The sequence below is a fragment of the Paramisgurnus dabryanus genome, chromosome 16 (genome assembly GCF_030506205.2).
Source record: "Paramisgurnus dabryanus chromosome 16, PD_genome_1.1, whole genome shotgun sequence".
In the NCBI taxonomy this organism is placed as follows: Eukaryota; Metazoa; Chordata; class Actinopteri; order Cypriniformes; family Cobitidae; genus Paramisgurnus; species Paramisgurnus dabryanus.
This window is the reverse complement of record NC_133352.1, coordinates 24,986,413-25,007,868: the sequence shown is the minus strand read 5'-3', so window position 1 is coordinate 25,007,868 and position 21,456 is coordinate 24,986,413. Positions and strand designations below refer to the sequence as shown.

At 37.2% G+C, this 21,456-nt stretch overlaps 1 protein-coding gene across 5 annotated transcripts in view; it reads left to right on the top strand.

Annotated features, from left to right (window-relative positions):
- drp2 (dystrophin related protein 2) overlaps positions 1–21,456 on the top strand; it is a 169,233-nt gene that overhangs the window by 91,041 nt on the left and 56,736 nt on the right. For all 5 annotated transcript variants that reach the window (XM_065273230.1, XM_065273223.1, XM_065273239.1 and 2 more), the window contains one exon: positions 18,606–18,762. In XM_065273230.1, the coding sequence (XP_065129302.1) occupies positions 18,606–18,762 (157 nt within the window). The remainder of the gene's footprint in view (positions 1–18,605; positions 18,763–21,456) is intronic.

Genomic DNA, 21,456 nt, shown 5'->3' with positions numbered 1-21,456 from the left:
AAGACCTGTCCTCTCCGAGCAACAACACAAAATATTTAGTAAATATTTACCATAACTGTTTTAATCATGTTTTGTGCATGCGCCCACAAAATTGTTTCCCACTGATATTGAAATGGAAGTATCGCACAAAAAAGGAAATACATCACATCATGTACTTTTGTGTTGCACAAAATGCAAATTAAGCACTATAAAAAAACTAAAAAGAGATCTGTACACTAGTTTCCATAGCCTTTTTCACACACCGATTATAAAAAATATACAGAAAATGTGTCCGGGATTGGTCCGGGGATCGATTGTTTTTGGTTCATTCATACTAGCAAGGATTTTCCAGAATCTGTGTGTGTGTTTCCACAAAACCATAAAGATCCAGTGACGTGAAATGTATTGCGATTGCAATCTTTCACCCCTGCTGAAAAAACAGCATCAAACCAGCATGGACCAGCAAGGTAATTATGCCGGTCTTTGCTGATTTAGCTGGTGGTCACCAGCATACCAGCACCAAAACACAACATATGCTGGTCTTGCTGGTATGACCATCATGGGAAGCTGGTTTGGGGCTGGGTATGCTGGTGCTGATGCAGGTTTGGTGCTGGTTTAGCTGGTATTCACTAGCAAACCAGCACCACTGGTCTTGCTGGTATGCTGATTTTTCCAGCAGGGAGGTGGATTTTTTCCGCAGTTCGCTTATTTTCTGCAATTTCTCTTTTAGAAACCACACACATGCATTTTTGTTTAGGATAGGATATAAACTAGTGTGTGGCATGCTGTTCTGTTATGCTGTCGAAAGAACTCAACTTTAGTGCGAATAGAGACTAGATCCTTGATCTGGCAATTTTAGAGCACTTTCCTGGGATCAACTTGCTGTGTGAAAGGAGTTAATATCTTTTGAAGTCATATTTCTTCGGAACTCAGATATTTTGCCATTATAGTCCATGTAAAGTCATTTCAGAGAATTGTTTCTGAACACATTATAAATGTTAGAAATGTATTGCTGAAACACGTTACAAAAAATTGTGTTACACTTTTTCCACATTTCTGTGTTCAGGATTCTTTGGGGGCGGGGCTAAAATGATGGTTCGATAATGCACTGAAGCCACCGGGCATAACCGGCCCCCTAACACAATCTCGAGCATCCATTCAGGCTGTAACAGTATTTGAAAGTTGAGAGAGACGAGAGCTTTTCTGTGAGTGGTTGGGTTTCAACACCAACAGTGAACACACCCCACCATTTTCCAAGATTTAAAACTTATTTTATTTATTTAAGTTCTCATTTTAAATCATTCAGATTTGACTGGGTGGTTAATAACACATTTTTCTATGGTGTGACAAACTAATAACAGACTAAGCAAATCATTCCAAATAACAAATAATCATACTTTACATTTGCAGAATTTCGTGCAGAGCTTGCTTTGGTAAAAGAAGCAGAGAGAAGGGCATACACAGTTTGATTCTGTTGTGATTGTTGCACAGAGCTGAACAGCAGGGAAGAGCATTGTGACCTTTCAGCAAAACCTTGTCCTGGTCTTTTCAAAAGCAGGAACCAAAGGCTTGATTGAGCACTTACAGCATCTTAATTGGTGTAATTTCTTAAAGCACTTACAGTGAAAGATTAGACTGCTAAAAACAGCTAATGGGTCTACTGTCATGTCAGGATCGACATATACTTTAAGTACATCACATATTTGATTGTAGACGATGAAAGAGAGGGAAGTGCATAAGTTATTCTGTGATGAATTTATAAGATTTTTTTTTGAAGCAAGATGTTCCTTAAAGAAATTTCTTGTGAACTGTTAAAGGTAGAAGATGCGCTAACTTCCTGCAGTGTTTAGGCTGGTCACACATGGGTCAAAGGGGTGTGTGGCATGATAAGTGTTTTAATGCAGCCGATATTGTTTCCCAAAAAACTCTGTTGTGTGGTAATTATTATGCTGCTTTGGATCACATTGGAGCCTCTCTGATCAGACTTCCTCCGACATGATATCCAATGAAAGCATACAAGCTTCAAACTGGATGTTGCATGCTTTTATAGCTAAAACATAGCCACAAACATAACATGAAAAGAGTTTAATCTCACATTTCTGTGAGATCTTGGGTCACTTTGAAATTGTTACTACAGTCATCAGGTGTGTCGTCGTGTGGTCTGGTCGAATCATCCAGTGTGTGCGTTCTGAGCAGTGGCGGGCTGGCGGCTCATCCGAGGGGCGCTAACTCAAAATAAGTGTTCAGAGTGCCATGTGTGGTGTTCCCTTTTCTAAAATATGTGTTCTGCGTGTCGAGAGATCCTGTGTGCATCACGTGTTTTGCCAAGATAAGTGCCTGCTGCACACGCGTCAAAACCGATAAAAGAGACGCTCATGTTCACAAAATACACGCAAAGTGCAGAACACATATTTTGAAAAAAGGAACCACACACATGACGGGCTACATACATGTTGTGACGAACTTCACATCGAGCGCCCTCGAAAAAAGAAGTCACAGGCCACCACTGGTTCTGAGGATTATGTTGTTAAAAATCTCCCTACGTCTGTGGTCACCCATGAATTTAAAATTGTATAAGATTTGAGTGATAAGAGTGTTGATGAATCATCGCTTCCTTGTGGTTGAGTCTCACAGTGGTCAGCACAGAACGGTGGAGACATGTTTGTCTGCGAAGCTTATTTTGAGCTCTGAATTCTGACATTGTCTTCTCATTATAAGCCACCTTCGACATGTGTTGCAGCCAGGTGTAAACACAACCTTTTCAAACTATGCTGAAACCCACACATTTGTATATTTGCCAGACAGTTGTTTCATTCCTCATGCCCTTGTAGGAACAGCATCAGTTGCATCATAAAAAGGGACTAGACACGAAGTCACATGAAGGATATGGTCGCAACTGAAGGGTTTTTTTTGGATGCTGTTGTAGTTTTGGTTTAAATCGGTTAAGATTTTTGCTTGGGTTCGCAAATAAACCCACCTTTCAGACCTCCTAATGAATGAACAAATCTAAAGGCACTTACAGTAGAAGTGCATGAATTATTTAGTGTAGTAAATCTACTCAGCTGTGTTTAAATCAAATAAAGCTAGTCCAGAGTGCTCATCTATCAGCCCGGGGCAGAGCCCATCACTCCGTTTTGCTTGCTAGACACAATGCACTGCTGATACAGTCGCCTTCTTACCCTGTGCCTGTTTTCCAAATTTCTTCAAGTGAAAAAATAGTCAAGAATTGACATAAACAACCAAGCAGCATGAGCTGACTAGCATGTTAAAAAGGTCTGTCCCTCAGACAAATAAGAAATTGTTGTGAAAGCTGAGTCAGATTTTGCTTGGAGAGGCAGACTGGCACTTACAGTAAGCTGCACTCATCGTTCTTCACTTGGCACAAGGTTTATATTGGGGATTCAGCTAATGGTAGCATTGGCCAAGACTAGACCATCCAGCAAAGACTTGTACTACTGCAGTTTAGATCTCTTTTGCTCTTACAGTTAAGTAGCACAGTTTCTGTTCTTGCTGCAGACTTTGTTGAACTCACATATCGTTTCCACCTAAGGCTTGACCCACAATCTGCTTTAGAAAACGCATTTACACATGTCTCTCATGTTAGCCCAGAAAATGTATTCTTTAAGCTGGGATTTATTGAAAGTGAGAGAATATATGAATATATGAGTGTCTACGCACAATGCATATCTAAAGCTGTGTCATGCAGGAAATGTACTGCTTCTGGCATTTCCATGTTGAAGCACTCCAGGGGCGTTTTCTACGAGGTCGCACGGGAGACAGTGCCTTTTCAAAAATATTTAACTGAACAAAAATTAAACAAAGCAAATATATAAAATATGTAAAGAATAATTGATGATGGATCGTGCTGTTACACTGCATGTGTGCATTATTTTCAAGGACTAGAGTCAATTATTCCACTTATACGGTTACCACGAACATTGCTCTGGTGTTTATTTTAAGACATTTGACAGGTTAAGTGTGTGTTTTACAGAAAAATAATCAACACTCTTGAAACATTTCTCAACTAATCATAATAAAGCATTCAACAGGCTTGTTGTATTAAAGGTAGAATAATGTATAAACCACAGATTTTCCAGTGGAGACACTAGAATCGGCTTTGCCTTCCTTATATTTCCATATATGCATTTGGCTAACTTTACACCTAAAGAAAGTTGTTTTATCAATGCATTCTCTTAAAGCAAACATCATGAAAATCTGACTTTTCCATGTTGAAGTGCTATAATGGAGTCCCCAGTGCTTCTATCAACCTAAAATATGTAAAAAAGATCAACCCAGTAACTTAACGTAAACCATTCTCTGCATGCATTTGAAAAATAGGTCATTGAAATTTGGCTCCCCTTGTGATGTCAGAAGGGGATAATACCTTCCCTTAATCTGCAATATCCAACCACGGCACTGCCATTTATGGCAGAGATGAACTCATTTGGATTTAAAAGGACACACCCAAAAACATCACATTTTGCTCACACCTACAAAATGGCAATTTTAACATGCTATAATAAATTATCTGTAGGGTATTTTGAGCTAGAACTTTACATATGTACTCTGGGGACACCAAAGATTTATTTGACATCTTAAAAAAGTCTTGTGAAATGTCCCCTTAAAAATCGAACTCATGAATATGGTTTTGCTACACAAATTTGTTATTTAGATGTAATGAAAGATGCATGAAACATTCTTCTTACTGTATAACTGTAGTTATTTTTAAAGCAGTGTAAAAAATAACCTGATGATCTGACTTAATTAAAAAAAGTATGTTAATATAGATAATATAAACATTCATAAATATTATAGTGTTGATTGCTTGCTTGAAGTAAATTGTGTTCCATATCCAAGAAATGTGTAAACATCAAATGGAACTAGAACATTAATTTACATTTTAGACACAAAAGACCCACATTGAGATGCATTGCCTTTACATTTCAGAAGATCACCACACTATATGCGCTTGTTACCATTTTCATATCATCATGTTGTTCTAAACCTGTATGAATTTCTTTTTTCTTATGAACACAAAAGAAAATATTGTATGATGTATGGTAAGCACACAGCTGACTTAACCATTGACTTCCATAGTAGAAAAACAAATATGATGGAATTCAATGTGTACTGTCAACTGTGCGCTTACCATCATTTATCAAAATATCTTCTTCATCATTTATCACAATACTTCCTTAATATTTGTTTTCCTACTCTGGAAGTCAATGGTTACAATCAGCTGTGTGTTTACCATCATTTATCAAAATAAATTATTTTGTATTTATCAGAAAAAAAGAAATTCATACAGATTAAGAATAACAGGAGGATGAGAAAATGCATTTTTGCATGAACTATCCCTTTAAGTCATGACGTAAGTTTTGATTAGAGGATCAAATAGAGGATATTATTTAAACAACCATTTATGAGCACTATTACACATTTAATCGAACATTAAGTCACGGAATCACCGACAGCAATATATTAATAATTCATGAAAATATCCATGTCCATGAGTCCATGTCTAGTCATCTTGGATTTTTTATAGAGATAAAAATTGGGATCTGGTGCTTTTGGAAGTTTTGCATTATGATACAAGTGTATATTAGCGTGATATTTTTATATCCCTATGGCATTTGAAATAGGTTGGACCCGGAAGCGTGCAATCAGCCTTAAATAGCAGATTGGAGTTTCCTGTATAAAATACTCCTGTGAGTATTTATGCATGTTCACTGGCACATATGCAGTGGTGGTTTTCACAGATGCAGTATCTGTATGGATTTAAATGCCTGTGTAGCAGGTTAATAAAGGTGGCAGTGCTGTATTGTAAAGCACATTTTCCCCTTGGCACCATTGCTGCCTTTAACCAATAGAAGAGGTGCATCTCAGTGGTTGTGCTCAGAGGCAAACATCCCAACCCTTTCTTTTCTTTTTCATTCAGTGTTATATTTAGAGACTGATGTTGCTAAGATGACAGTACTAACAAAAAGCTTCAGGCTACTATTTTAAAATTAAAATGAAATTGCTACACAAATCATTCTTATCTTTTTAGCATTTAATTATTCTGGGACCGTGAAGCAAACTATGTTCACTGATTGTTATCATGTAGCACCTTATCAAAGAGCCAGATTGGAACTAATGTGTTTTATCTGTTTATGTGTTGCTTTAATTGGTAAAAATTAGGCAGTTTATTATGCCGGCATACAAAACACCTGGTGTTTTAAAGCAGCTACCTGTATAACAATCTGCTAAATGCTATAAAGACAGTGGAGAAGTGGAGATTCCTATCATTTTACAGGACCTAAAGTGAAACAATTACACCAACTCCATTATCATGACCGAGCAATCGAGTATTTACTTCCTGCGGCAGCCAAAAAACATTCAACCTGCCAAGAATAAATGACCAACTATTATGTTGGTTTCTCAACATGTGGTTTGGATCGACAATTAGCAGGAGAAGGAAAACCTTCTGAGTATCATGGAGGAAGGTGAAATTATCTCCAAGCATTGGTTAATATTTATATAATGTAAATTATTATTTATTAAAAAACTTAACACATTTAGTTAATTTAGCATTTAAGCTATTGAATTAAAATTGAAAAAAAATGAACTACAGAAAATTTCTATAAAATGTCCAGCCCATTCTCATGTAATGGGTTTTATTTATTGGTTTCTCATTTGTTTTTTTTTTGCTATTGTCCTTGGGTCTGGGGTTAGTTTTTGTAACATAAAATGACATCCTAACCCAAACCCCAATTTTTACCCCAGCTCCAAGCGACCATGGTTTAAAAAAAGACTAAACGTGGAGAAACCTATATATTAAATCACATCCTAAAGCAAAACCCAAATCTAATCCCAAATCCAAGCGACAGTGGTTTAAAAACAGAAAACAAATGAGAAATCAATAAATAAAATTACACAAAATAATGCGCCATATAAGGGAAGGACTGGCGCATCATATGCACGCAAAATTTGAATTTGGCGTATGTATTGTACGATAATCACACTGCTTTCTATTTGTATGTATTTGATGAGAATGGGTTGAAACTGTCAGATGTTTAACCATCTCATTGGCTACAATTTATCACCTGCCCTTAAACGTCATATTAAATAATCCAAAATGTGATTGATTTTTTAATATGTCATTAAGACCACCCATTCATATCTTAATGGACAATTCTTGGCCAGGATAAGACTTGTCAAGCAGCTTAATAGCTATACCCTGGGTTTTGGCTTACAACACTCTTTGTCTAGTTGAAGTGTCAGAGCAGACAAAGAAAGTACCAACTTGTGCCCAATAATAATTTCCAGTACTCTGAAAGTAATAACAAAGAACTACAGGTACTTGGTTTGAGTACTAATCTACACTAATACCCTAGTATATATTCCTGTGATACAAACAATGCAACATTTAACTTTATTATTACTTGCATCTATTTTATATTTAGGGGAGAGCGTGGCACAGCCTAACGCTTTTTGGTTTTGGCTCAATCATTTTTTATACATTTGAGTTTGATGAATTATATTTTTGCACAAGCAACACACACATCTTTGCTACAAATGAACGTTTGAAGTTTGTTTCTACTACTTACCATTCTTGGACAATTACATCAAACGTGACAGAAGTGCAAACGTTACAACTTACCCCATAAGTGGGGTTAATTGTAACAGGCAGGGGGTTAGTTGTAACACTTGCTAAAAATTAAGTTTGCAGGCAAATATTTCAATACTACTTTGTCTATATACTTGAAGTGGATATTGTTTATATATCTGTCTATAATAGACAGGTATCCACACTGTATTCATTCAGCCCTTTTCTAACAATAGTTCAATTATAAATGGATACAAATGTCTAAATATGTGAAAAAGCAGCACAATTATGACAACATTTTTTTATATGTGACCCAGTCTGTAATAACCATACTACAGTTTCAAAATCAAAATTTGGAGAAAATGAGCATCAAAGTCTGATTTTAGCCATTCATTTTATTATGATTTCAATCTTTGATGTGACCATATTTAATAAATATTAAAGATATGAACAAAAATAAATTTGACACACGATTTTTGATAAGACAGGCACATTTATTTTCTTGGCAGCCAGCAATCATTTGTGTGTAGCCTATTTAAAGCAACGGCAAGAATTACGCTAACGTTAGCAGTTTTCATATCGTAAGTGCTGAGGGGTTAGTTGTAACACAGCGTTACAGTTAACCCCGCTGGGTCAAAATATTTTCAAGCCCACCAAAAAAGTTGCTAAGAGCTGCAGACATATTTCAAAACGATGCTATGTTTTAGTCAACAGGACACTGATTAATATGACATAACATTGGATTTGGTATCTTATATACCCAACTTAGAAACCGAAAAAAACAAATGATGAAAAATTTACTTACATACCACCAAAACACTCGTTCATCAATAACTCTCTGGAAAAACATTATACATTTCCAATAATATGCGGGAGATCGTCTTTTGGCAGCGTAAAAAAAATACCGGAAAAACAAAACGATCAACCTTGTGCAACAATGTAAACAGTCCATGTTCCAACTAACCTAAAAGTTTTTGCCCTGCGCACCCCTACTTTAAGAATTAAGTTCAGATGCAAAACCCTTTAAGTGAGTCTGACATGTTTTCTTGTAAATGAGCATTTTTATCAGGCTATTATGTTTAAGTTCTGTAATTTCACTTTAATGCAAAAACGATTCAATGAAAACATAGTATAATACGTGCTAAGAGCATTCGGTTAATATCATTACCTAATTTTTGACAGTGGAGTTTTGCAGCTTTTTCATCTGAGCACCACAGTTGATGTTAACTTTCTTATACTTTCTTGTCCACACTGTCAAATCCTTTGAGAAATCTTACATGGTCAATTACAGCCTATTCTGATTCTTCAACCTGGATCCTTTAGGAAAGGTTTGATTGCCACGTATGGAAACGTAGCTCTTTATTGGCCGGTGTTATTGATTACTATTCCCCACGCTGGCCATCAAGTCTGATGGTTCATATCGAGCGAGCATCATTACAAAGCTGCCAGATCACTCCACACAGCTGTCACCTGTTTCCTTTCATTCTCACAAATAGACACTAATGCATTACTCCTGTAGTCAAAGCCAGCCATGGGTGCACACTAAATGCTGCCCACCTTTTAGAATTGAACTGTTCCAGATACCTCCAGCACGTGCCATATCAGTGCTGCAGGCCAAAAGTCATTAAAAGCCCACCATTAATCTCTATTTGTTGGGGAGTGCCTCTAGACTTGATAGTATGCAACCTGCAGCTACTGTATAACACTTTTTTAAATCAATCATCTTAGTTGTCATGTGACTAATTACTCTTTACATTGGCTGGTTGGTTAAACCTCAAGATTTCTTTTGTGCTGGTGCTTTTTAGTCTGGCAAGCTGTGACTGGCTGACAAAATGCATAAAGGTAATGGGTTTTTATCAGTGACTGGACATGATTGATCACTGGGTATTAAAACATATTTAAACAAAATGAAAAATTTGCAGAATTTTGTTGTTTATAGAGTAATATACAGTATAGAGAGCTATGGCACTACAGTATATCTAAGTTAAAATAAGGAATTTAAGCATATTTAATAAACATGCCTTAGAAAAATATGTTACTGATGATCTTGAGACAAAAAAGTATAGTATTATTCAAATGCATTATTTTCAAACCCATCATCAACTGCACTAATGCATTAACAAAATAGACACGTTTGCTTTACACATCTGTCTCTCCCCATCTAACTAGGCAATTCTTTAAGTCAGAATAAGCTCTAACATACCTTCGCTTATGGCCACCCTGATGTATGCCCGACTCCACTGGGAGTTTGTTTCCTCTCTTTAAGGTGGATTGCAGGATTTGGGTGTTTGTTTGGATGAAGTATTGTTTGATTAGTGGCTTTTGGAAGCATCCTCATAATGCCTCAGAGAGATGAGGTGATCGATGGTCTAAATCTGAGAAAGTCGGAGGGGCTGAAGAAACCCAGCAGGCGGTGCAAGATGGTGAACGAGGCAGAGAAATGGTGCGCATTGCTCAATATGCCACAGGTGTGAAGTAGTATGTGCATGCTGTGAATCGGGGGAATTGGTGGCGGAGGGGCTTGGCTGTAAGGGGCAGAGAGTAAAAACGCAGATGTTTCATGTACTAAGAGCCTTAGATGTGCTCTGATTAAGTTAAGAAAGCTTAATCTAACAAAAGGAGAAAGGATGTTATGTTTATATACTGTATTTGTGCCATTTGGTACTTACTGTATTGATAGTCATATGCGCGCAAACGCAATGTCTTTGCAGTTTATCTTTAATAAAACACCGTTGACTGAAACATACAGATGTACTTTGATCATTTATTACTGTCCCTTTTGTCAGTCGCCACTATGCTTCCTGTAAACAACAATTTCTTGACCTAGTCTGAACACGATCAATCCTTAGGGTAATAACATCAGGGGCTCTATCTTACACCCGGCGCAATGCAGCGCAATGCGCGACGCAAGTGTCTTTCGCTAGTTTCCACCCTAATTTTCACGTTTAGCGCCGCGTTGTTTAAATAGCAATTGCATTTGCGCCCCCTTTTGCGCCCATGGGCGTTCTGGTCTGAAAACGAGGTGTGTTCAGGCGCATTGTTGGCGCGTTGCTATTTTGAGGCAACTAAAATAGACTACGCCATTGACCAACAAAAACCTGGTCTAAAGTCTAAAGTCAATGGCGCAATGTGTTTTATGTTATTTAAAGAGCGCATTAGTAAAATGCGCCTAAACACGGGAGGACAACGCGGGTTTGCTTATCACAAGGTACATAATGCGCAGCAGCACAAAAATGCTTTTAAATATGAAAGATTAAAGGATTGAATGTAAAAGATTATTATTGAATCTCTTGGACATAAATGAGGACAGATTATGAGACGTTAGAAGGCGCAAAGAGCTGCTTCACCTGCAGCCTGCTAAGTAAATAAATGCTTTGCTTTAAACAAATGCGTCTGTTTTTAAATGTTTTTTTTTTAATGCTACCTCACGGATTTATTGTCTATGATGACTCTGTACCTGTGGATATGGTGAGATGAGAAACATTTTTAAGTAATGCTTAAAAAAACTCTTTGCTAAAAAAAAACGCTGTCCAAAGTGCTGAAACGTGAGGAGAGCCGTTTGTAAATTCTTTATCTCCTGTTTATTACAAATAAAGTATTTTTAGAGTACAAACCTTATCTTACATGCTTGTAAATAATTTTTTGATGATATTGGATAGCCATACATTAAAAGCAATTACAAGCCTGCTTTTTACTTCCATGACTAAAAGAAAACGGGTTTTAAAGGTTTTGATAAAAAAATAACAATTTCAATACAAGTGAAAAACAACACAATTATTTAACATTAATCTTAAACTGGGGATCTTCTTCCTCCGCTTATTTTTTCAGTTTACAAAGTCCGTCATCTAAATAGGGATTAGACATAACGCCAGCGCAACTAGCTTTTAAAGGGGATGAGAGCAGAGACTCTCATTGGTTTATTGCACGTTACGCCCAAAATACTCCCATTACAATAGGACCTACCCTTTTCGACCATGCGCTCGGCGCAAAATCCATTTTTCCCGTCGTTAAATTAGCAAAAGTGGATTCGGACACGCCCATTTAGATGTTGCGCTGTGCGCTTTAGACAATGCGCTTAGATCGTTAAAATAGGGCCCCAGATGTTTATCCACTAAGCATGAGCTGAAGGATATACTCAAATAATGTTCAGTACTGTCTGCTCTGTAACCTTAAATGAACCCGCATCAAAACAGAGAAAAACAAATCTCATGTGCCTCTAATGAGCACTCCAACCGAAAGATGCAGCGATGCACCACGAGCAACGTAGTTCAGGTTAAGCAGAAATTTAGGGAGAGGAACTGTACGTAATTCCAATGAGCCTGTGGAATTATATCCTGTGGAATAAGTTAAATGACCTCTCTGTCTAAGTTTACACTCATACAAGATGCTGTAGTCTCAGACGTCACACCCATGGACAGTTGTCTAAACGTCTGATTCATATGGAACACTTTTCTGGGAATGTTTGAACAGATTTCAAAGCCGTCTTCTGATTGGTTGAATTATATAGGATTACAGGGAGATGTGTGTGTTGCGATCTTTAACGATCTGCTTGTTAACAACACAAAGCTGTCTGATCGAAGAAGAAAGCTTTCATGTTTACATCTGTGGCAATGTGCTTTATCAAGATCAAACGCTCCATGTTTAAATGTATGCAAGGTATTCTAACGTGTTGGCTATTGTTGTTATAAAATTCAGAGACTTTCATGAATAAAAGTTGCACACCGGTCTGTTATTGTGATGATGTCACATTTTATCTATCTTTTAGGCACTTTAGGGCCATATACATTGCAAAAAATGACTTTCTTACTTAGTATTTTCACTTGTTTTCAGTAGAAATATCTAAATATTCTTAAATTAAGATGCTTTATCTTGATGAGCAAAATGACCTAAGTAAATAAGTCTAGTTTTAAGACAAATAATATACAATTTAAGTAAAATTGTCCTTAAAACAAGCTAAATTATCTGCCAATGGGGTGAGAAAAAAATTTTGAAATAAGATTTTGTTTTTCTTAAACACTTAATTCAAGTAAAATTTTCTCACCCCATTGGCAGATATTTTTGCTTGTTTTAAGCATAAATTCACTTAAATTGTATATTTTTTGTATAAAAACTAGTGTTATTTTCTTAGGTCATTTTAAGAATTTTTAGATATTTCTACTGAAAACAAGACAAAAATACTAAGTAAGAAAGTCATTTTTTGCAGTGTACGGTTCACACATCACATGAAACTGATGGCTGATTTCTGCAAAAACTTGTAGACCTGCAGTGTAAACTAAGCCTAAATGTCTTTAAGGGGACATTTCACAAGACTTTTTTAAGATGTAAAATAAATCTTTGGTGTCTCCAGAGTATGTATGTGAAGTTCTAGCTCAAAGTATTATATAGATATTTTATTATAGCATGTTAAAATTGCCACTTTGTAGGTGTGAGCAAAAATGTGCTGTATTGGGTGTCCTTTAAATGCAAATGAGCTGATTTCTGCACTAAATTTCAGTGTCATGGTTGGATAGTGCAGATTAAGGGGCGGTATTATCTCCTTCTGACATCACAGGGGGAGCCAAATTTCAATTACCTATTTTTTCACATGCTTGCAGAGAATCATTTACCAAAACTAAGTTACTGGGTTGATCTTTTTCGCATTTTATAGGTTGATTGAAGCACTGGGGACCCAATTATGGCACTTAAACATGGAAAAAGTCAGGTTTTCATGATATGCCCCCTCTAAAAAATGGTATTCTTTTTAACGCACATGTGATTTTCTATTGTGAATAAAGAATTTAACTGCCAATAAAGAAAAAAATCTGCCAATGGAATAAGACATTTTTTCTTGAATTTACTTAATACAAGAAAAATTCAGCAAAAAATTTCTTATTCCATTGGCATATTTTTTTTGTGCTTGTTTTAAGCACAAATTTGCTTAAATTTGATACGTTTTGTCTAAAAACTAGGCTTATTTTCTTAGCTCATTTGCTCATCAAGAAAATACATCTTGATTTAAGAATTTTTAGATATTTCTACTGAAAACAAGACAAGTAGGAAAGTCATTTTTTGTAGTGTATGGTTGTGGGAATAGCTGGAGGCAGATAAAGCCCCTTTGATGCGTTTTCCAAAAGCATAAAATGCAAACTATGGTCACGCGTTCCATTGAACTCCATTAGCAACAAGAGAACTTGAGACCATAGTTGGCTCTAGGAAACGCACCCCTGGACAGGTCCATCATAGTTGTTTACAGGTTCAAAAATCATTGTGGCCACATATCTTACAGCCCCATTGTACGCCAGTTCCCTAGAAACTGAACCCACAAGCCTTTCTAGCTTGGAGCGACAGTCCTGTTAAAATGATTATGGTGTTTGTTCTTGCTCTGATTTTAGAAACACACACATGCCTGTGCCAGTTTAAAGCAGCGTGTGCCAGTTATTGCTGAAGGCTAGCCATGTGACAAAAGGTCCTTTCAAGAGCTCCTCACCGTGTGGAAATGCAATGAGAACTCATTAAACCCACAATGAGAAGAGCTTTATTTGATCTTTGATGTGAAAAGTACCTACAGCTGTGACCCTTTGATAGGAGCAGCTGGGTGAGTGGCATGTGTATGTGTGTGTGTGTGTGTGTGTGTGTGTGTGTGTGTGTGTGTGTGTGTGTGTGTGTGTTGCTTTATCTGCTAGACATCGATGGAAGAGATTTGTGTGTACTTGTTTGTATTTGTGTCTGAGCGATGAAAGATCCTTCAGGCGAGTGTAGAGCGCACAAGCTCTCTAATGAAATGTCTGCACTCTGGCTGCCTTTATTGAGTCTAATAACACATCATTATAGGGAGCAGTATGACCACCCCTTTCTAACAGCATAAAGATCCACACAGGTGAAGGTGCCTTCTTGTTTGACTTTTCATTTCTCTTTGTCGCTCTCCCTCTTATACTCTCTAATGATTGCATACAATAACATATTATTTCATTTCGTACATTCATTGCATTTTTGAATTTATTCATAAGAAAAAAGAAAGTATGTGGCTGTCATGTGTAAAATCACAAACAAGATGTTGTGTATTGTCACCTAAGAAAATAATAGTTTTTCTCAGGTCTCTCACTTCTCAGAAGTTTTTCTAAAAAATAAAAAAAACACTCCAGCAAAAGTTTCACACCTGTTAACAATCTCTGAGACAATGCTGAGATTTACCAACATATCGAAATTTGCAATTAAAGGCAAGAGATTTTAAGATGAACCAAATATATTGGTTATGTCTTTGTTAACACCCGAGACAACCTTGATATTTCAATATAATAACTAAGACTATGACTTTATTTTGTTATTTCATGAGATGTGTATGAGCAACTGCTGGGCGATTAAAAATTTCCTTGGGGAAAGCTTACCCTTATTTTCCTTAACAAGGGCATGGTTGCATGACAATTGGCCTCTTATCTGTGAATGATTAAAATAACAAGCACATTAGTGTTTGAATGTCCCAGCGGACACTGTTGTTTCAATTATCAGTAAGTGGAAGCCACATTTAACTACCTAGACATACTTAGAAAAAGTAGATTTGTTAAACATGAGACAGCTCCTGTTGCACACCTGGTATTTAAATCTATCTCCGGTGGTCCGATCAGATCTCTGGAGGGCGGCAATAAAACAAGTTATAGACAGAGTCCAAAACACTGTGATCAGAAAATGTGGAGGTATTTAAAACCCATGTGTGCACCTTGCTTTTGTAGGATAAACAAGTTCTCATGCATCCCATCCAAAATACTGCCTAGTCATTCTGCCTAATTAACAAATATTTAAAGGGATAGTTCATCCACAAATGGAAATTTGCTGTTTATTTACTCACCCTCGGGCCATCCGATATGTTGGTGACATTTTTTTTTCAGTAAAATAATGAAGAAGATATTTAACAGAAACCACAGTACTCTAAAATGCACTTTCAGGGTTCAAAAAGCAGATACATTTAATACAAAAGTAATCCCCACGAATCCTGGTAACATATTGACGTACTTAGATGTACATACACAGTAAGAAAATACAGGAAGTGTGCTTTACCATCCCACTTTATTCATAAATATCAGTCATGTGACCTTTTACGTCATTCCAGTTGCCTGCTGCCATCTTGATTATCTACCGAGTACCAGTAGGCTACTGACAAGAATTGGCCAGCTTGCTACGATTTACGGATTTCTTATCTTTTACTATCTATGATTTTTAAGGATACAGGAAATGGCTACGAAAGACAAAATTTCGCACCTCGGCTGTCCTGAAAAGAAACCCTACTTTAAAAAAAAAATCTTGGTTAGGGTGTGATGATGCCTGCTTGATCCTTGATACGTTCTTCCAGCCGCTGTTCCTGCTACCGAACTACCACTATTTTACAACATAAGAAGGCGCGACACAACATGAAACTTTGCTTGAAGTATCACCTGGATCTCTACACATGAACGCGAGCATTGAGAACATTGTTTGTGTACACAGAGTTTACTAAAAAGAAAGGTTTTGAACAACTGACTTTGGCTGTTATGTTGTCCGCCATCCTTGCCAGACATAAATAATCAATTTCTGAATGCGAATGAATGATTCTTATATGAGGCTCCTTTTTCAACTTTAAGGTCAATATTGTTTTTCACTTGCAACAAAAAAATGAATTATCCGTGCATTTATGTGGAACTATGCTTTAGATGCTATCCATCTTTACTCTCCTCCCTCCTTACTTCGCATTTGGAGATCAATACACCTTTACTGGGAAGATGGCGGCGAGCGGACGTCAAACAGCCAAAGTCAGCTGTTCAAAACCTTCTTTTTAGTAAACTCTGTGTACACAAACAATGTTCACAATGCTCGCGTTCACGTGTAGAGACACAGGTGATACTTCGAGCAAAGTATCATGTTGTGTCGAGCCTTTTTAGTGTTGTTAAATCGATTTTGATGCTCACAACATATTGAAGGCATAGCTTCTAGTTCTTTTGTGACCACTGCAGGTACTCAAAATGGCGGAAGACAAGTTTGAGATGTGAGTGACGTCAGCTGATATTCATGAATAGTTGGCACTGAGAGGCTGGTTTGCAAACATCACAAGAAGATGATCACTTTTATGTTTAGCAGAGACTCTGGATTAATGCTAATAATGTTTTAAGATAAATTTAAATTTCTTGGGAAAAACCAACACCAATCGATTGGCTTTACAAGATGTCAATATGTCACCAGGGGTTGTAAGGATTATTTAACATTTTCTGGTTATGTGCCACTTTTAAAGAAAACAACTTTCTGATTGGGAAATTCTTTGGAGTGCCTGATATCAACACTTCCTCTGTCACTTAGCCAATGCTTTTATCCAAAGTGACTTACAGTAAACTGTGTTCTCCACAGTCCTACTGGAGTAACCTGGGGCTAAGTGCCTTGTTCAAGGGCACAGTATAGTGGCAGCTCACACGTTGCATGGTTTAAAGGTTTTAAGGAACAGTTCGCCCAAAGTGAAAACTCACTCACCACCCTGACGTAAAGCTGTATGACCTTGGCATTTTTTATTTTATACAGTCTTTACTTTCTTTTACTTGCCTTGCAGTGGCACCTACTGTAATGAGGGCATGCAAACTATTTTCTATATTCGATGTGATACATTAGTGAAATGAGAATATTTGGTCTAAAATAGAGCTTTTAATCTCAAATTCAACAGTTTGTGTGCTGCAAACCTGACACGCCAACATCTCAACTAGCACAATATCTACAGTAAAGTCACATCATGCTGCCATGCTGCTGTTCATCAGCAGGGGTTGAGCATCTTGTTAAATTTGGACAGAACTACAGCTGTTTTTTTTCTTTCATGATATCAGGCACACACACAGACAAATAGGTGAATGTACTACAACTGAATTGTCAAATTTGTTGTGCACAGGCGTCATGCAACTAACCTGAATTGCCTGGAGCAAAATCTGCCAAGAAGGATGAAGAAATTAAACCTGAAACGTGTATGAACGTATATATTTCACCCATGACAGCCATAGCTCTGTACTGTATTTTGGAAAGGTAATACACATATTGAGTAATTCAAACAGTGTATTTTATTCTTTTATTTTTAGTATTTTTTAGCATATGGGTTACAAAACATGAGGGTGATTTAGTCAAATAATAGAATTGGTTAAGGGTTTGAATACACCTGAAGGCATTGTATGTATTCACTCTTCTTGTTTATCCTCAACACTTTTTCCCATATTCTTTGGGTTTAACAATACTCTTGAGTGGCATACAGCTGGCTGGAAGTAATGCATTTGTAAGTCTCTGCTGCATGCTGGGACACCGTGTGTAATTGAAACACAAGGTTCTTCTCTCTTAATCCCTTTTTTTTTTTTTTGCACAGCCTCAGCTGTGATGCTGGCACGATCCAGCTGACTCTTAAACTATGTGGGCAGGTGGCTAAAAGTCTCACTTTGTATTTTGTTTATTGGCTTGTGAAAATGTGATTCCTGCAAACAGATACGATTTCGTCCCACGAGTCTATCCATGCAAATGCAGGGCAGTGATTCGAGACATGCTTTCCTATTTCATTACATGCAGGAACATCATGGTGAGTCTGTCTTGGATTATGGCTCGCCTCTCGGTATGCATTACTCCTCTCTTGACACGCCTGGGTTGGAAATGGAGGCAAATTAGAGCCGTGCCCTAGCGTTTTGCACATGGATTTTAAAGATATTGATTTATGGTGGTCATGTACAGTTAGGAGACATCGATTGAAATCTAGCCTGCTTTGCTTCCTGTCATCTCTCAGTTTTGATTATCAACCCCGCTGAAAAGATGAGTATAGACAAGCTTTCCAAGGTTTTCCAGTCTAGTTTACACTGGTGGGTACACGTGTAGCCATGCTTTTCCGCTTTTCATGAAGCAAGTCTTGTTGATTATGTTAGTTATGAACCCAGAATGACACACTAGACAACATGAGTTGCAAAGTATAGGCCTACGCTAGAAAAAATTGTGTACCGTTACTATTAACCCCACTGATTGTCAGTTTTGTGATCCCTTCTGTAAGTTTTGACCATGTGGCGGTTGTTTGCTGTGTTGGCAGGGTACGGCTGGAGGCCTTTTCCGACAACAGCGGGAAGCTTCAGCTGTCACTACAGGAGATCATCGAATGGCTGACGGCTAAAGATGAGGAGCTGTCCGAGCAGCTGCCTATAGGTGGCGATGTTGGGGCAGTGCAACACCAGCGAGAGTTCCACCAGGTTTGATTAACACATCATTTGTTTTATATGTAAATAGCTAAAACCCCAAATCCAAACACTATCAAATGCTCACACAGTTTCTCTATTATTTTGCAGACATCCTTGAGTTTGATTAGTAGGTCATGTTTGAAAAATTTGGCCATCATGTTTAGCTTAACCTCTTCACAGACAACACAGACAGATGCATCACAGTGTCTCTTTTCACATTAGCATACCTTTTCTCTTGCTTCCACTGTTCTGGAACACAGTTAATCTTGTCATCTATCATAGTAACAGAATCAATTCAATATTTAGGGCTGCAATATGGCAGCAGGAGTTCAGACAGAATGACATTAAAGATTCGAGCCCACCCACCTGTAAGCTAATAAAGAACCTCTGAATCCATTATTAGTATGCAAAAGAAGATCCGAATGAAGCATGTTAATAGGAAATCTAAACCCCCTTTTGTTTATAGCCTACATAGAGACCTGTAAGATCACCAGAAATATAACAAAGAGGAACGATGACCTCAATGCATGCATACATGCACGCTTTAAAAGTCCTTTTATAGTCACAAATTCTCCTGTGCTTACAAATTATGGTCAAGATTCACATTCAACTCACGGAGAGTCTAAAGCCCTTTTAAAGTCGCAATGAAATTGAAATGAAAAACTATATATATTTTTTTAATATTGTGGTATTATTAACAGATGACTTATCTGTGGGCTTCATTATTTTTCAAAAAATTTGTGTGCTCATAATCTTTAATAAAAAATGCAAATCTCCTCCCCTCCTCAAAACGATCTCTTTTCACTTCCGGTCATAAGTATGGCAGGTGGGCGGGGTCCGGGAGAAGATCACAGCGATTAGCAATTAGCAACACGACCCAACTTCAAACGATCCAATCAGATCTCGATGGACAAATTCAAATCCAGCCCTGCCCTATTTCATCTCAAAGCCGTTTCATTCGGATATACGTCACCACGGGGAAAATAAGGCAATCGCTACTTCCGTTTCATGGCGACTTTAAAGCAAAGATTACGGAAAATACACAGAAAATGTGTCCAGGATTTAAATTTTTGTTCATTCACACTGTTACAAGTCAATATCGCAAACTTATAGGTGATCGGTAGGTGCGTAGTAGAAGACAATGAAGTCCAAATGTAGACAAAACACAGAAAATCCCCCACACTGTCTTCTTGCAACAACATATCAAAATGTTTTTATTAGCAATCGTATGATCTTCATAAGGCATGTTCATTCACATTGCCAATGATTTTCATGAATCTCTGCGTGCATTCACATATACCATAAAGATCCTGACGTATTTAAAATCCTTCACTTGGTTGGTTTGTTTCACAGCATCTAAAGTTTGCTAATTATCCATGATTTCTCGCTCAAGAAACCACGAGTGTGCATTTTTGTTTATGACAAGCCCATAAAGAGCCCTTGATGTGCTGTTTTGCCATGCTGGTGAATGATCTCACATTCAGGGCTGATATTTCTCATTGTGAATGTTTATTTGCATTTAAATCCCTGTGTCAAAGAGCTGAATCATAACTTCTTGTTGCTATGACACACACATCCTCTCTACGGCACACTCCTAATGGCATTGTTTCTGCCTCTTGTTCACACAGAATACTTTCTGTGTGTGTTAAGGCAATGTTACTATGTCCTCCTTATGGGAGCGATCCCAGAACATTTATGGGATGTTTTTGTGTTCACACAGAAGCCTCACTGCCAATTTTACGGAAATTTTCTTGGAACAAAGTGCTTTGTGAATGGGGTATCAGATAAACACACACCTTGTAATTGGTCCTCTACTACTGCAGGATGCTGTTTACATCTTAGAAACAATTTTCAGTGCTGTCAGCTGGAGAAGAGCAGAGAAAGAGGGGTATTGAGAAGGTTGAGACAAGATAGAAGGAGAGAGGGAGAGCAAACTCTTCATTCCTGACTGACACACTGTGAAATCAGCCTTCCAATTAACAGTCCTGTATTTCACTGCTCCTTCTTTATATCATTTACTTCTTTGTTTTGTTGGCCACATGCACAATGTAAAGATTAGTTAATTAGTATATTAGTATAAATTCTGATGATGGTTTCCATGGTGATAAAACATCATGATGATGCAAACGGTTTAACCTGTTTAACTGTTAGTTGGAGTGTGTATGTTGCCTTTACTGTGTATAATTTACACATTCATAACCACCCTAAACCTAAATACATATCTGCCTTGTTACTCATCATTCACAAACTGTGTTTCATCCTCCAGTTCACCTCTACAGAAAGTTCATGTTTCAATTTTAGTACATTATCCTAAAACTTTTCAGACAAAGTAGACAGCAAATTCGCATTTGCAGCTCTGCTGAGAATTACAGCCTTTTAGGAGATTTAAATTATTGATCGAGTAGGTTCCTTCTGCATTTAAACCAGGCAGTTTTTTGTTTATCTATTCTAATTTAAATGTATATAAGTTTGACAGGTTTGGTAAACTGTAGTTTGTTCTTGTTTCTTCTAAAACTTCAAACACTAAGTAAATACCAACAGATTTTAATGTGTCTTTACAGAAATGGAAACATCACAAAATAAAAAATGTAACTATTTCCTGCTGTTTTTCTGTATAAAAAAAGTGTATAAATAATCTTAAGAGTTTAAGTTAAAAGATTTCATTGAAATTTTTCTCATTTATTATATTGAACAGCAAGGCACTTA